This window comes from Echiichthys vipera (genome assembly GCF_963691815.1).
Source record: "Echiichthys vipera genome assembly, chromosome: 7".
NCBI lineage: Eukaryota > Metazoa > Chordata > Actinopteri > Perciformes > Trachinidae > Echiichthys > Echiichthys vipera.
This window is the reverse complement of record NC_139832.1, coordinates 26,855,429-26,870,642: the sequence shown is the minus strand read 5'-3', so window position 1 is coordinate 26,870,642 and position 15,214 is coordinate 26,855,429. Positions and strand designations below refer to the sequence as shown.

The 15,214-nt window shown below is 43.2% G+C and overlaps 1 protein-coding gene across 5 annotated transcripts in view; it reads right to left on the bottom strand.

Annotated features, from left to right (window-relative positions):
* Positions 1-15,214, bottom strand: part of LOC310949281 (uncharacterized protein) — a 116,278-nt gene that overhangs the window by 57,688 nt on the left and 43,376 nt on the right. For all 5 annotated transcript variants that reach the window (XM_083916662.1, XM_083916664.1, XM_083916665.1 and 2 more), the window contains exons 8-10: positions 12,822-13,047; positions 9,041-9,806; positions 4,425-7,340 (exon numbers count right to left, since the gene is read on the bottom strand). In XM_083916662.1, the coding sequence (XP_083772788.1) occupies positions 4,425-7,340; positions 9,041-9,806; positions 12,822-13,047 (3,908 nt within the window). The remainder of the gene's footprint in view (positions 1-4,424; positions 7,341-9,040; positions 9,807-12,821; positions 13,048-15,214) is intronic.

Genomic DNA, 15,214 nt, shown 5'->3' with positions numbered 1-15,214 from the left:
ATGAGCAGCCTTTCTTCATTGTGGAGGACGTTTCAAAGCCTGCACTTTTCCCCCAATCGATTCCATTGAAAGATGATGTAACAACTATTAACGGAGAAATCCGGAAGAGTCGCTAACAGCCGAATGCGGCTAACAGTGATTAGCTTGGGGCAGCACGGTGAAGGCATTAAAACGACTTTTTAACCACTAATACTGCTCTAAACAACACCAAACCTCTGCAACATGAGAGGAGTCCCTACACAGAAAACAGAACACCAATGGGTTCCTTCCTTTTGGATTGCATTTGGTAATCCATTTGAATGGACTTTACTAAGAGAGGAGCTGGTACAGGGGCCAGTAGGTAAGTCTTTCAAAACACTCTTTTAATAAACTCTGGGTTCACTAACTACGTTGTTGGTGCTTCGGTTTGTGTGTAGGGAGTCTTCTCATGCTGCTGCAGAGGTTTGGTGTTATTTTGAGCAGTATTAGTGGTTAAAAAAGCTGTTTAATACGTTTTAATGCCTTCATTGTGCTGCCCCGTGCTAATCAGTGTTAGCTGCATTACAATACATTAACTACTGTTAACTACTGTCTCCGGAATTTCCCTGTTAATCCGTAATTGTCTTGATAACTTATCTGATGAGTGGATTTGCCAGAAAAGACCACGGGATGATTTTACTCAGGAATTTCACTTTAAGTGTGGGACGTCCACGTGTGAAATGCCATGTTGACATGTTTGGGTGACACTTTCCAGCCTGTCTGATCGTCTGACTGCTCGCTTTGTTGTTTCAGCAGGTGAGGTTCTTCTTCTGAACAGCACATGTTCTACCTGCACAGCATTCTTTCCTATCCTGACTACGAGCTGAAGTCTGGATATGATAGTGTGCTTGGGACAAGCTCAATAAAACTGATATTATATTATTATCACCATTACAAACTATGGTAAGACTCAACCGCTGCACCTACATACATACACAGCAGGTCAGTCGCGGAGTCACAACTATTACAAGATGATGTGGCGATGCATCATGGGCCTTGAATCACACACACAGCACAACCATTTCTCACTCCACCTCTAGTTTCACTGTCCACTGTTAAGTCTTGATGACATCATCAGGTTTCCTGGATACCGTGCCCCATACAAACAGTGGCGCCGGATCAACAGCCGTCACACACACACACACACACACACACACACACACACACACACACACACACACACACACACACACACACACACACACACACACACACACACACACACACACACACACACACACACACACACACACACACACACACACACACACACACACACACACACACACACACACACACACACACACACACACACACACACACACACACACACACACACGTTACTGACATTATTCCACTCTTTCTCTGGGCTTCCTTCTATTCTAAAATTATCTGCCACTGCTGAACATGGAGGGGGAAACAAACACTGATTCAGTCAGACAAGTCAGTCTCCCTACATGAACCTGGTCATGACCCACTTAAGAGAGTTAGGAGTACGACTGAACAACTTACAGCGTTACTGTCTTAACAAGCTGCAGTGAAAGTCAAAGTCAATGACCACTGACAGCTGTAGCCTGCTGACGTTGTGTGATCGGCCGAACTACAAAATACATCTCTAAGCTGTTGACTACTGCTGAAACCATCCCTCGTGGAACTCAATTAACTCAATTACAACAAATCATCGATACTAATTATTTGCATCAAAGCTTCGTTTAATTAATTAATTGACTGTAAATACATATAGAGCATTGTGTTTCTGCACACATGATTATTAGATTTCACTTTGGACTCCGGACACCACACCTACGGAGGACAAATGGCGGGAGGAAGAGGTGATGGCGTGGGTTACAAAGTAGAGGAAGAGAGAGAAATGCAATGAGGGGGGGACGAGACAGGCCAGAGAAAACGACAGAACGTGTCCAAAGATTGGGATCATTTACACCTGAAACTACTGTGTGTCTACCGTAAAACACGACTAGCTCAGCGCAAAAGCACAACATCAATTTGACACAAGGTAACATTAATGATGATACGACAGCCACGGAGCTCCTCTCACCATAACTCTGATGCGCCAGACTTATAGTTGATAATATAATAATCGTTTGCCGTTAAAGAAATAACTTTTTTAATAAACAAACTTTTTATTCTATATATAAATGATATATGTAACGTCTCAAATATGTTAAAATTGATACTATTTGCTGATGACACAAACATTTTTTGCTCAGGGGAGAATTTACAGGATCTTCTGGGTTGTATCACTGAAGAAATGTGTAAATTAAAAAGGTGGTTTGACAGAAATAAATTATCTTTAAATTTAAACAAAACCAAATTCATGTTATTTGGGAACTGTAAAATGAACACTAAAGCAATAATACAGATAGACGGGGTGGACATTGCAAGGGTACATGAAAATAAATTTCTGGGTGTAATTATAGACGAAAAAATAACATGGAAACCTCACATAAAGCATGTTCGAAGTAAACTGTCACGGAGCATCTCAGTACTAGGTAAGGCTAAACACTTTCTGGACCACAAATCACTCCACATTCTTTACAACTCATTGATATTACCATATTTGAGTTACTGTGCAGAGATTTGGGGCAATACTTATAAATCTACACTACAACCACTGTCGATTCTGCAAAAAAGAGCAATCAGGATAATTCATCACACTGGGTACAGAGAGCACACTAACCCCTTATTCTCAAAATCAAAAATACTGAAACTCACTGATCTTGTCAGTTTCCAAACAGCACAAATCATGTATAGAGCAACAAACAACTCGTTACCAGTAAATATTCAAGCATGTTTTTTTTTCCGAGAGAAGGGGGTTATAATCTGAGGGGGGAACTGAATCTAAAACATCTGTATGCACGCTCAACTTTAAAAACTTTTTGCATTTCAATATGTGGAGTGAAACTGTGGAACAGACTAGCGGAGGAGCTCAGACAATGTCCAACCATGAGCAAATTCAAACAACAGTACAAACGGATGGTGTTTACAAGGTACAGGGAAGAAGAGGGGTGTGACAAACACTAGGGTTCTCATTTCTTGCCATACTTGTCATTTATTTATTTATACACAAGCAGTTATTGTTTGTTTGTTTGTTGGAATTGTTGGTTTTGTTGAGCGTATTAAATTTTTTTATAAATAAATAAATAAATAAATAAATACATTAAAAAAAAATGTAAAAAAATAAATAAATAAATAAAAGAAACAGGATAAACAGGAAGTAAGAAAACCTATAGTATAGATACCAAGTGGAGAAGGGGTAGGAATGAATAAGCTTATGCTTCTTCCTGCTCCTTTTCAAACATACAAAGTGTTTTTAATGACTCGTGTTTCAAGTGTAATTTATTTTTTTTCATATGTTTGAAATAAAGCATTCATTCATTCATTCAAAGAAATACAAATGTTTTCTAACAAGGAAACCAATCCTATTGTCTTATTTTCTCTTTTGTAATTTATGAATGCTCTTTAAGCAAAAGTATTTCTTATCCGATTGCTTGATAAAAGGGAAATTCCGGCGTAAAATCATCCCCAATTTTTTTTTGCATTACACCTACTAATGGAGAAATCCTGGACGGTCGCTAACAGCCGAATGCAGCTAACACTGATTAGCTCAGGGCAGCACAGAGAAGGCATTAAAACGTCTTTTTAACCACTAACACTGCTCATGATAACACCAAACCTCTGCAGAAGCATGAGAAGAATCCTTACGTTTTTGGTGCTTTGTTTTATGTGTAGGGACTCTTCTCAAGCTGCTGCAGAGGTTTGGTGTTATTTTGAGCAGTATTAGTGGTTAAAAAAACCTGTTTAATGGGTCCACCGTGCTGCCCCGAGCTAGTCAGTGTTAGCCGCATTACATTACATTACATTAATTACTGTTAGCGACTGTCAGGATATCTGGAAAAAAAATAGTCAGGATGGCTTATTTGATTATTTTGCGCCTGAATTTCACTTTAATCAATGAAATAATCGGTAGACTCCTTGATTACTAAAATAACCAATAGCTGCAGCCCTACTGACATCGTCACTGTCTAAACAAGCTGTAAGTCAATGACCACTCACGGCTGTAGCGTGCTAACGGTGTGTGGCTGGCTGAACTTCAAACTAAAGTTGTCATGTGCGTTGTTTTGTTTTTTTTCAGAGGGTTTTAATGTTTGAACAGAGAGAATGGAAGATGTCTATGCAGCTGATCACACCCCATAATTTTCATTACTGTGCTGCTTTAATGAAGCACCCTGGCAGCATCTTAATGTTGTTTCATGTAGAAACACTTGTGATCATTCTTGGCACAAACTCATCTTGTGTGGACCAAAACATTACAGACACTGCTCAACCCGGGTAAAGAGAGAGGTGAATGTGAACAGAATGAAAGATAGAATGTGAACGTTATTTACCTGTCTGGGATTTGACATCCACTGTGAACATCTCTTCCTCTTCCCATTCCCTCTTATTCTCTTCTCTCTCCTTCAATCCTTCCACTGTATCCAGAGTGTCTGCGTCTTTGTCCAACCCGTCAAACACACCGACCTCTTTATCATGAGCAACAGACTCATGAACTTCGCTCTGGAGCGTGCCGCTGCTGCCAGCATCAAGAGGGATGGCGGGGAAGCGCTTGATGTCGTCTAACGACTGGTAATCACCTGTTTCCACATCCACGGGGGCAGTCGGTTCCTCTGGGCTGGGATCGGCCGCGGGGGTCGAGTCACAGGGGGTGACAGGAAGCGTTGAGCTGCAAGTGAGCGGCGGAGTGGGAATCCCCCCCTCGCATGGTGTTCCGACCTCAACGTCCAGCTGGGGATCTCTCCCGTGCTCCGCAGCCTGACAGTCTGACCGTGACGTGTCCTTGAGAGCTTTTTCGCAGCTCTTTGAGCTGTGTGGCCTGTCCTGCTCATGTGTCTGCCTCCCTGCCTCACCCTCTGCGGTTATAGATTCTAAAGGGTGATTATGATCTCCATCACTCTCTTCCTGACAGATAGACTCCTCTTGGGGGCCTGCACGCTCTCCTGGTCCGGGATTCTCCTCAGAAGCCTCTGTATGTTGACCTGGCTCTGTAACAGGACAGGGGAGTTCTATCTGCACGTCACCTTGGCTGTCTGTAACCATTTCACTAGCTTCTGGCAAAGGTTTCATATTAACTCGCAGTGGGTGGTCTTCTTCTTCAGGTAGTGAGCATGGAGAGACTGTGTTTTGTGTAGTTTCCTCTCTGTCGAGTTGTGCTGAACTTGGAGCAACTGCGTGCGCGGAAAGGTCAAGGTTAGCCTGCTGGTTGCTACTTAGCTGAGCTGCTGGTAGCCATTCTGTCTCAGTGTCACACAGCCACACAGGCTCACCACAGACTTTAACATTAGCTTGTTCTTTAGAGGTGAACCTGTCAGCAGGTTCAGTGAAGGAATGCTCTGTAGGAGGGTGCTCTGTCTCGCCTGGTAATGGCTGACAGTTGTCATTGCTGACCAGCTGAACAGTGTTGAGTAAATCATCTCGACCCTCTGACTGGTTGTCTGCTAACTGTAGGCTCAGCTCTATGGTAGCCATGGCTGATGCTACCGCTACCGTAACTAATGCTACCGCCGTGGCGACTAGCTCTTGATCGTAATCCTCCTGAATGGAAGGCAACTCCTTCCTGTGCACCATCCAGCTGTCATTTTCCTCACTCCTACTTCTTCCCTTCCCAGCTTCCTCTTCACCCCCCCACAGCTCATTTCTCTTTTCCTCCTCGTGCAGCTGATCTCTCAGCATCTCAGGAGCCAAACAATGCTCTAAATATTCCCTGGCAGTTGTCTCAGCGCTTCCTTCCCGTATTTGAAGTGGTAAAACATCCGCTGAACCTTCAAGTGGCAGACCAAAAGCTTCTGTAGGACACACAGATTCTATAAAGCCTTCGGCTGTTCCCACGGGGTCCACAGGTTGTACTGGGTTGTTTGGCTCCGTGGATTGTGCATGTTGTGTATTCTGTTCAGGAAATTCCACAAGATACGAGTCCTCTGTGAATTCTGTAGGATCTGAAAGTTTGACAGGAAGTTCCTTTGGACAGTCAGATTCCAATAAAGCTGTCCGGTCCACAAATGTTACAGCTTTACCAGCAACCGTCAAACCCTCTGTTTCTGACCCTTTCTTTGACTCTACATTATCCACTGTTTGTTGGACCAGACTGTCGAGCCCTTTTAATTCCAGCTCTGAGGTCCTTTCCTCCGTATCCGCCTTTCTGACGTCCATTTGACTAAATTCTGAAGCAGTGACAGTAGAATCTGGGTTAATGTGTTCAGGTCCGTGAAAGTCCATGCTGTCATCCTCCGGTGATTCCTTTGTTGAAACTTGGACTTCAGTCAGATCTGTTCTCCTGTGGTCTGTCGGACTGAACTCTGGAATATCGCTAGGATCCGAGTTTGTGACATCACAGTCGGGCCCATGAGCGCCCCTGGCCTGGCCCTCCGTCTGGCTAGGGAGATGCATGGCGTCCCTGTCAGCTTCCTCTCTCTGGGTTGGCGGCTGGACGTCTGCCCTTCCTGTTTTATCCTTGGCTTCTGACTGAGTGCTCAGGGTTGTCTTTATCTCTATCTGACTCTGAGAGTCTACGCTGGAGCTGGAGCTAAGCTTGGCTTCTATGCCTCCTCTCTTCCCCCTCTTCTTCCTCCTCTTTTTTCTCCCCTTTGCTCCTCTCTCTTCGATCCCTTGATCCTCTTCGACATCTGCTGTTTCAGAACTCTTTCTGCTGTTAGTCGTCTCTCTGTTACTGAGCTCCTCTCTGTCTCTCTCCACTCCTCCCTCCTTCCAATCTGGCCCTACTTCCTCCTCTCGCTGTGATCCGTGTACTTCCCGTCTTTGTGCACCAGGTCCATGTGACAGTGCTGGCTGCGTTCCAGCAGCATGTGGCTGACTAAGAGCTGCAGATAGTTGATGAGAAATAAGACCAGAAGCTGGGGCTGAGCTCAGATCACATTCTTTCTGCTCGCTCATTCCCTGCTTCAGCTGTTCATGTTTGCTCCGATCCGCTGTGTCACTGTCGTACCAAACTGACTGGGAGTTCACTTCTCTGTTCCAGTCTTCATTGGCAACCTGGTCAGGGTTTTCACCGTGATACCAGACTGTTTTTGCAACAGTTTCTGGTTCATGTGGGGGGGATCCCATTCTGCTTCCAATCCAGCCTCCATCTCGCCACAGCACCCTCCGGGGTTTTCTTTCTGTGTCCGGGGACTTGCTGCTGGTCCTCCTGCCAGACTGAGGACTGTTGTTCACGGTGTCAAATTGGCGTGGCTCCTCTGTGTCTGACTGGTTTTCCTGGAGCTCCTGGGATTGTTCCTGGCCCATGGTTACTATAAGGAGACAGGTTTAGATTAGACTGGAAAAGAAACTCTTTCGCTTATTTGCATAATTTTAGTCATTATTTCTATCTATTGTTCTCAAAGTTCATTAGGGATCTGGAAACAAAGCAACATTGATGATCAAAACAGTTTGGACAAATTATCTGCCTAAAGCTCAAAGCTATTATACATACATATATACAGTTCAAAAAAAGATAACAATATTTGACCAATACAGAAAAGAGGAAATATATATATTGATATATATATATGATTCTATATATTTTTATTTTCTTTTTGCAATTTACTCACAGTGTATTGTTGTACGGTATGTTGTTGTAGGACCTGCATTTTCGTATGCAGTTTACATACATGCGGTATATATAGATTTATTTGTTTCTTCCGTAATAATATGATATTGTAAAGTTGGGGCAGGACTATATAAGCACTATGCTTCTGCCTTTTCCCTGTACCTTTTTTGTTTTTTGATGGAAGCTGAATGATTTATCTGTTTGTGTTTTATTCTTTTTATTCTTTTATAGTATGTTGATTGTTTGAAATAAATAAAAATCAAATCAAATAGACTGTGATGGATATCTACAACAGATTGTTTAGGAAATCATTTTACTACCTTCATTTTCTCTTTCTAATAAGTTTGACTGACCTGCACGTTATTTCCTGACCTATCTGTTTCTGTTTTCCACCAGATGCTTATTCTTTGGCATTTTTGCCTTTGCTGTACATACACACACATCATAGGGAGATAGTGCTTCTTTCTAGAATTTAATGTTGCCACTTTCCCAAATCTCAAAAAGTAATTCAGTGTGTACATCATTATAAGAGTTAGGACTGATGGCCAAACATTAAAATAAGTTGTAATAACCCATTAATGCAGGTCCGCATTGAGTTTGTTGTGGCTTTCATGTACTTCCATGTACACAAAACCCGTCTAAATAGAAAACCTTGTGGATCGCCCAACAGTCAGGTGGGCTGCTAACGGATCTCACTCCTTCCTGGAGCCGTGGACGTGCTCACAGCTCACTAATTTCAACAAAAGCAGCCTAGTCTTCAACACAATAGATTATAAAAACAACATGCCTTGATTGTGTCATTCTTAGCCTGCCTATTGATTATTTCTAAGAGAAAATGGACACATGGACCAAACACTAGTCTAAACTGGGCTTTAGTCTCTTTTAGTTCACTATTTTGGTTTACATTTGGTTTACAGTCACTCTTCTGGTTCCCTCGCACTGCTCTTATAGGACTATTGTCATATGTTACCCTAAAGCCCATGCTAACATTTATTTACTATGCTTTGAGTCATCTTAGAGGTGATTTTTCACTTTTGATTGTGTGAGATCAAAACTTGTGACTTGCGTATCTTTTGTTCCTGCACTACAAAACAATTTCCCCCTCGGGTGTAATAGTTCAACAATCAACAGTGACAATGACACACACAACCAAAAAATACTCAGTGACTCAGTGTTCCTGTACTTTGTCTTCTGCATGGGCAGTCAACTTGTTACCCAAATCACAAGTTGATTTTTATTATTCAGGTAAAAGAGCCTCTTATTATATTCAGCAGTAGGTCTTTGTGGTAGAACTTGGTCTGTGATTTTCATTTGATCAAACCCTGAGGTAGTTTGAATCATTTGGTATCCCACTCCCCATCCACTGAGTGACTCCGCTCTCTGACACATTGGAGAACTCACCTGTTTTCTCTGCAGCTGATTCCAGATCAAGGTTCACTGGAGCTTCTTGTGCTGGGAGTCTTCGAGCGTCTCCCTGATCTGTCTGTGTCACTGCTTCTGTCTCTATAACTCGCTCACATATCAGCAGGTCAACTTCCCACTTCTCTCCTTCCTGTTTTTCTACAATGGTTGTGGCAGGCAAGGCCATTGCCTTTCTGGCAGAACACTTCCCATCACCACCTGTTGCAGACACGGGCTTTATGGGTAACGGAGTCTCTTCTGTTCTGGGACTACATTGAGTTTTTGTGGCTCCTTCGTCACCAATCACAGATGCCAGCGCTGGTCCATCTGTCTCCGTTCTACTTCCTGTCGTCTTTGTGGGCTTGCGTGCACTCCCTCTAATGGCCTCTGGGGTGCTTCCGCTACTTCCTGGAGATTCTGTTGCATGCCTTGGGGTTTTTCTAGTTCTCTTTTTGTTTCTCCTGCTGCGAGAGTTGGCAGCTGCCGTACCCTTCTGTTCTCCCGGAGCTTCCTGGCTCTGACAAACACTTCCACTGGTACCGGATGTATGAGTGACAACAGCAGAGTCCTCCCCTTGTGCTCTCTCCTTTAGTGACGGCGGACTCCCCTTTTCTTTTGTTGTTGTGCTCGAGGTCTCTATGGTTACCACAGACAGGCCTGCATCCTGTCTGCTCTCTTGTTGGCCGTTAGGGCAGAGCTGCAGCCCAGAAGCAGGGCTGCCCAGGTCAGGTGTTGGCGCGTCAGGACCAGAAAAGTCTGAGTTCCCCTGCAAGAAGGAAGACAAAGTAAAGTGTTGATGGAAAAGGGCATGACACAAACTGAGCAGTCAAACACAACAATACAACATTTAAATGAAAAACTAGACATATTAGTTTGGTGAGATTGTCTGTATTTATTTATGCAATATATTGTTACTGTGTAACATGTTACCATGTATGCACATCAGCGTGTCAATGCTTGGTTTAAACAGGTGTGTTTCAGCAGTGAGTGGCCACACAGTGATCTTAAAGTAAGACGCTTGTGGTGTGGTGATTCACCACGTATGAGATGAGTCTGCACCTAATAATTAATACTCTTATTTAGTGTGTATGTTATCAGTCGGTGTAAACACACAATAGAACACAAGTGACAAGCAACCAATGGAGCTTTCTTTTCTTGGTCCAAATTAAATGTGCACAGCATTTCTAAATAGTGACTGTCTACATGTTCGCACCAACGTCACTGATGAGATGTGGTTATGGTAAATGGTAAATGGACTTGTACTTATATAGCGCCTTTCTAGTCATCTGACTACTCAAGGCGCTTCACAGTGTCTGTCACAATCACCCATTCACACAGACATTCACACTGATGGCAGTGGACATCTACATACCATCTAATCTGATCTGATCTAACCATTCACACCACATTTACACACCCATGCGCAGCACGGGGAGCAATTCAGGGTTCAGTGTCTTGCCCAAGGACACTTCGACATGTGGACCGGGGGGAGATGGGGATCGAACCACCAATCTCTCGAACAGAGGACGACCCACTCTGCCACCAAGCCACAGCCGCCCGGTTACACACTGTATTGACACTGTTTCAGTGAAAGCTACAGGCACATTACCAATGGCAGCATTTCAATGCAGATATTTAAAAAGTAACTGAAAAGTTACTTCTCCCAGTAATGCATTACATTTGAGTCTTTACATTTTAAATGAGGTTACTAGTAATGTAAAATATTTTCTATTTTTCAGTAACTAGCACACCACTACTTATGAAACATCTGAACTCTAAATATAAACCTGTCAAACTAAAGCTCAGTTTACCCAGGTACTGAAAGCATGTATATGGAAGTGAAAACAGAGGTAATCTTAACAAAATAAAATAAGTCTCAGAATAAAAACTGTGAACGCACACGACCAGAGAACCGCTTAAACAGGATATAGCTAGGAAAAATGTCATGGGCATTCAAAAAAAATGAAAACGATAGTTTAACAGCTTAGATAATTATTTGACTCTAGATAATGTGATTAAACTGAGGATCTGACTCTGTGTCTACTATCCCTACACATTGTCACACCTTTCACATAGAAGGCTCACTCAGGGTTAATTTTGAGTTTGAAAGGGGCCGACTCTACTTCATGACCCAAGCCAAGAGGTGGATTGGACAAGGGTTGGACACAGGAATGTTTTTTTTGTAATGTAAATGCACCTAAATGCTGGCTGCCACCAAAACTGAGCAGGACTGTTTTCAGCTACAGCGGAGGAGAATGACTGACAATTTGAACAACATGGATATGTGACCAGACTTGGAGGTGCAGGACCTCTGGGCTGTCCGTGATGAGTGAGAAGTTAAGCGGCAGACTGGGGGGCGGTGAGAAACAACGTAACATGAATGTGTGACGAGGCTGCTGAATGTGAGTGGTATCCGCCGTACACAGAAACAGCTCACAAACCAACTGAACACAGTAGACCAAAGTTCATGACCACAACAAAAATGTGGTGTCGGGCAAAGTGAACTGACGATACTCGAATCTGTGTAACTGCCTCAGCTCTGGTCGGCAGCAGAAATTGCATGTTTTTTTTCTTCTAATTTTGATGCTGCTTAATGTTACAACCACACTCCAACGGCAGGTTAAAATTACTTCTACTCTGTGGTTAGGAGAAAACCACTGAATGTGTATATACATGTGACACACAAACGTGTACATACAAATACCCCAAACCAAGACATGACATTGCTAAAGTTCAATTTATTTGGGTCTGATGGGAAACATTATGTTTGGCGTAGGACTGGGGAAAGACTGAACCCAAAATTTGTAAAAAAGTCAGTTATATTTGGAGGAGAAAGTGTCATGGTTTGGGGATATTTTCTGCAATAATAAATGCAAATGTTTATGTGAACCTCATCGGCAACATGCAATAACTTCACTACAATTATCTCCCAATCAGCTGCAATTTTCATGCAAGACAATATCCCTGTCACACTGCAAAACGGGTTTAGTAGTTCCTTGAAGCTAAGAATATTGAAACAATGAGATAACCAGCCCAGAGTCCAGATCTAAACCCATAGAGAATCTCTGGAAAATCCTTGGCAACAAAGTAATGTCTAAGAAACCCACTCCAGTTACTGAACTGTGGAAGAGACTGGGTCAGAATAGACCAAGATCAAACCAGAGCAGTGTGAGAAACTAGTGATGTCTTGTGGGCGCAGATGAGCTGAAGTCATTCAAAGCTGTGGCCTCTACACTTCCTGTTCATTTTTGAATCCTAGAGAAGAAAACATGGTTGGAATCTTCTCTTCTGACACAATAGTTACTGTTCTCTAGTTTTGCTCACTGTTTTTTTTCACAAAATAAAGGTTTTTGTTGAAGTGCCCTGGTTATTTAAAAAAAAAAAAAACATGCTAGTACAGCATTGGTATAGCCACAGTGGATTTTCTATCAAATTATGAAAAGTAATAAATAACAGTATTTCAAAATAAATAAAGAATTAATACTTTGTTCTCTAATTCAAACTCTAGTGTCGAGTACAATGAGCGATTCTAGTTTTGGTGTAGAGCAAGACTGGTGTGTGTGTGTGTGTGTGTGTGACAACCTCTGCATCACTGAATATAACGTGTAAACCTCCGGCCCACTTCCAGTACATGAGGTTATTGGTATGCATTGCTACCTGGTTTTAACCCAGGTCGTATCTGAGTCGTCATGAGTTGAACTTTGGTCTGACCCGGGTCACTGCTAGAAACAAGAATGTGTAAACGCCGTAGTGCCTCCCTGTGAACACCCCGACAGCTCACCTTTCTGTCCCTGTGAAGATGAATATGTTTCCTCAGCTCCTTCAGCTCCTCCTGTAAGCAGCAGTCTTCACTGTTCTGGGTCTCTGCCCCGACCTCTCTCTGATGGAGGCCCGGGGATGTCAGGGTGTAGGTACCGAGACTTGTGTGGCGCTGAAACACTCGGCCTTCTGGGTAAAAGTGAAGCTCCTCCTTCGGTTCCACTTGGATCCCTGAAGACGCCTCATACCTGCAATGACACAAAATAACATGTGTATCTGAGAAACTATGGACAACTTTAACTCAACAAATTGCACAAACAAAGACTCTCTGGTCTGTTCTCTCATGTAGAAACAGGATTGAGACACTAGTGAATGCTTCAAAGAAATGTCGCTCTGAGATCCTTACCCGCCTGCTGTGTGAGTAAATGGAAGGAAAAACGATTGACGATTGACAATGAGTTTCAGTCTCAAACTTCACGGCCTGCTACTCAAGTAACAAAAATGAGAAGCTGCCAAGATAAATATAATTCAATAACTAAAACATCAAACAAAGACACAACAAGACGACAGATCCCGACACCTGGCTTATGTGCCACACACAGCCCTGTGTGGTGGATGACATCACTTCAGTCATGCAGACTCTGTAGGCACGCCTTGCCCAGACCCACCCACACCCTAAGCTAGGATCAGCTGAGCTGCCAATCACCGCCCTGACACTCACGGTCTACCCTGAGTCATGAAGAGCTGCTCATTGACTCGTGCACGCTCCTTTCTCCTCAGCAGCACACTGAGTGTGTCTTCACCACAGGCATTCAGTGGGAGTGAGTGCAGGGACTTTGGGTGGCACACAGGACAGTGCTTTCAGGTGTACTTCAACATCATCAGCAACTGTCAAACACACAACAAAACCACATACACACACAGGTTCCCAGGGAGTTCTGTGTGTTTTAAACCGGTTTCTCTTCATAGTGACAACATTAATTCAGTAAGTTTCTGCTCTATTGTCCTATCTGTCAACTCAGCCCTTAACTGATTAAAACATAGAAGAGATCATACGCTGTACACAAAGTAGTCAGCACTGATAGTAAACAGTGGAGTACATCCAGAGGAATTCCTGAATAACAATAGGTTCTTTTGTTCCAGTGAGAACATACCCATGTATGCTGTCTGTGTTTATGTCTGTCAGTAACCAGCAGCTGTGTACAACAGCACATCTATTTCACTGTCCACACACTCCTCCACCCCCTTTCTTTTTTCCCTTCGCCTTCCCCAGACTTACTGACTGTGATGTCATCAGTATGGGACAAGAAAGTTGAAAGGAGGGGGGAGCAGGAGGAGCAGATAGAGGATATAATGTCCTCTCTCTCTCTCTCTCTCTCTCTCTCTCTCTCTCTCTCTCTCTCTCTCTCTCTCTCTCTCTCTCTCTCTCTCTCTCTCTCTCTCTCTCTCTCTCTCTCTCTCTCTCTCTCTCTCTCTCTCTCTCTCTCTCTCTCTCTCTCTCTCTCTCTCTCTCTCTCTCTCTCTCTCTCTCTCTCTCTCTCTCTCTCTCTCTCTCTCTCTCTCTCTCTCTCTCTCTCTCTCTCTCTCTCTCTCTCTCTCTCTCTCTCCCTCCCTCTCTCCTCCCTCTCCTCTCTCTCTCTCTCTCCCTCTCCCTCTCTCTCCCTCCCTCTCCCCCTCTCCCTCTCCCTCTCCTCTCCCTCTCCCTTCCCTGAGGGTGGCGCTAGAGGAAAGCTTGTAGAGTGGCAAAAAAGGGAAAAATTTAATTCTGTGGGCATGACTTTTTCTGTGAATAATGGTTATTATAAAAGACAGTTGAGGGAAAAACTGTATACAAAGATAGACGGCTTGACAGCTCCCTGAAGGTGAAGCCAAAGCATCTGGATCTCCCCCTGGTGGTCAAAGACCCTATAAACACCCATAAAGTTTGTTTTTTATTAGTTATTTGATGCTTTAAAAATGGGGTGAAATGTCATGACAGATGTGGGGCATGTGTATCGGCGGAACTTTGATACCGCCCGATAACTACCGCAAAATTACACGGCAGCACCTGTATCCAGGATATTATGGCTTCACCTTTGTACAGTGGGAGGATGTGGAGATGTGTTGTCCATCTTTATATACAGACTATGGTACACACAGTCCAGAGGAAGTGCTAAAACATGTGCTCCATATAAAATGACAGCTAAATATAACTGCAGCACAACATAGTGCTCGGATACGTGCGCAAAGGTTTGCGTCGCAGTATCTTCTTCATCAAGTTTTTGGTTAGGTTTTTTTTGCAGGATGCACCTTATTATAGGTTTATAGTGACTTATTCTAATGTCAAGAGAATATAGAATATACAAACATGCCGTTCAGCAGTGTCATTTTCTACAATTATTTGTGTTATAAATTGCTTATGCAACACAAACTGTT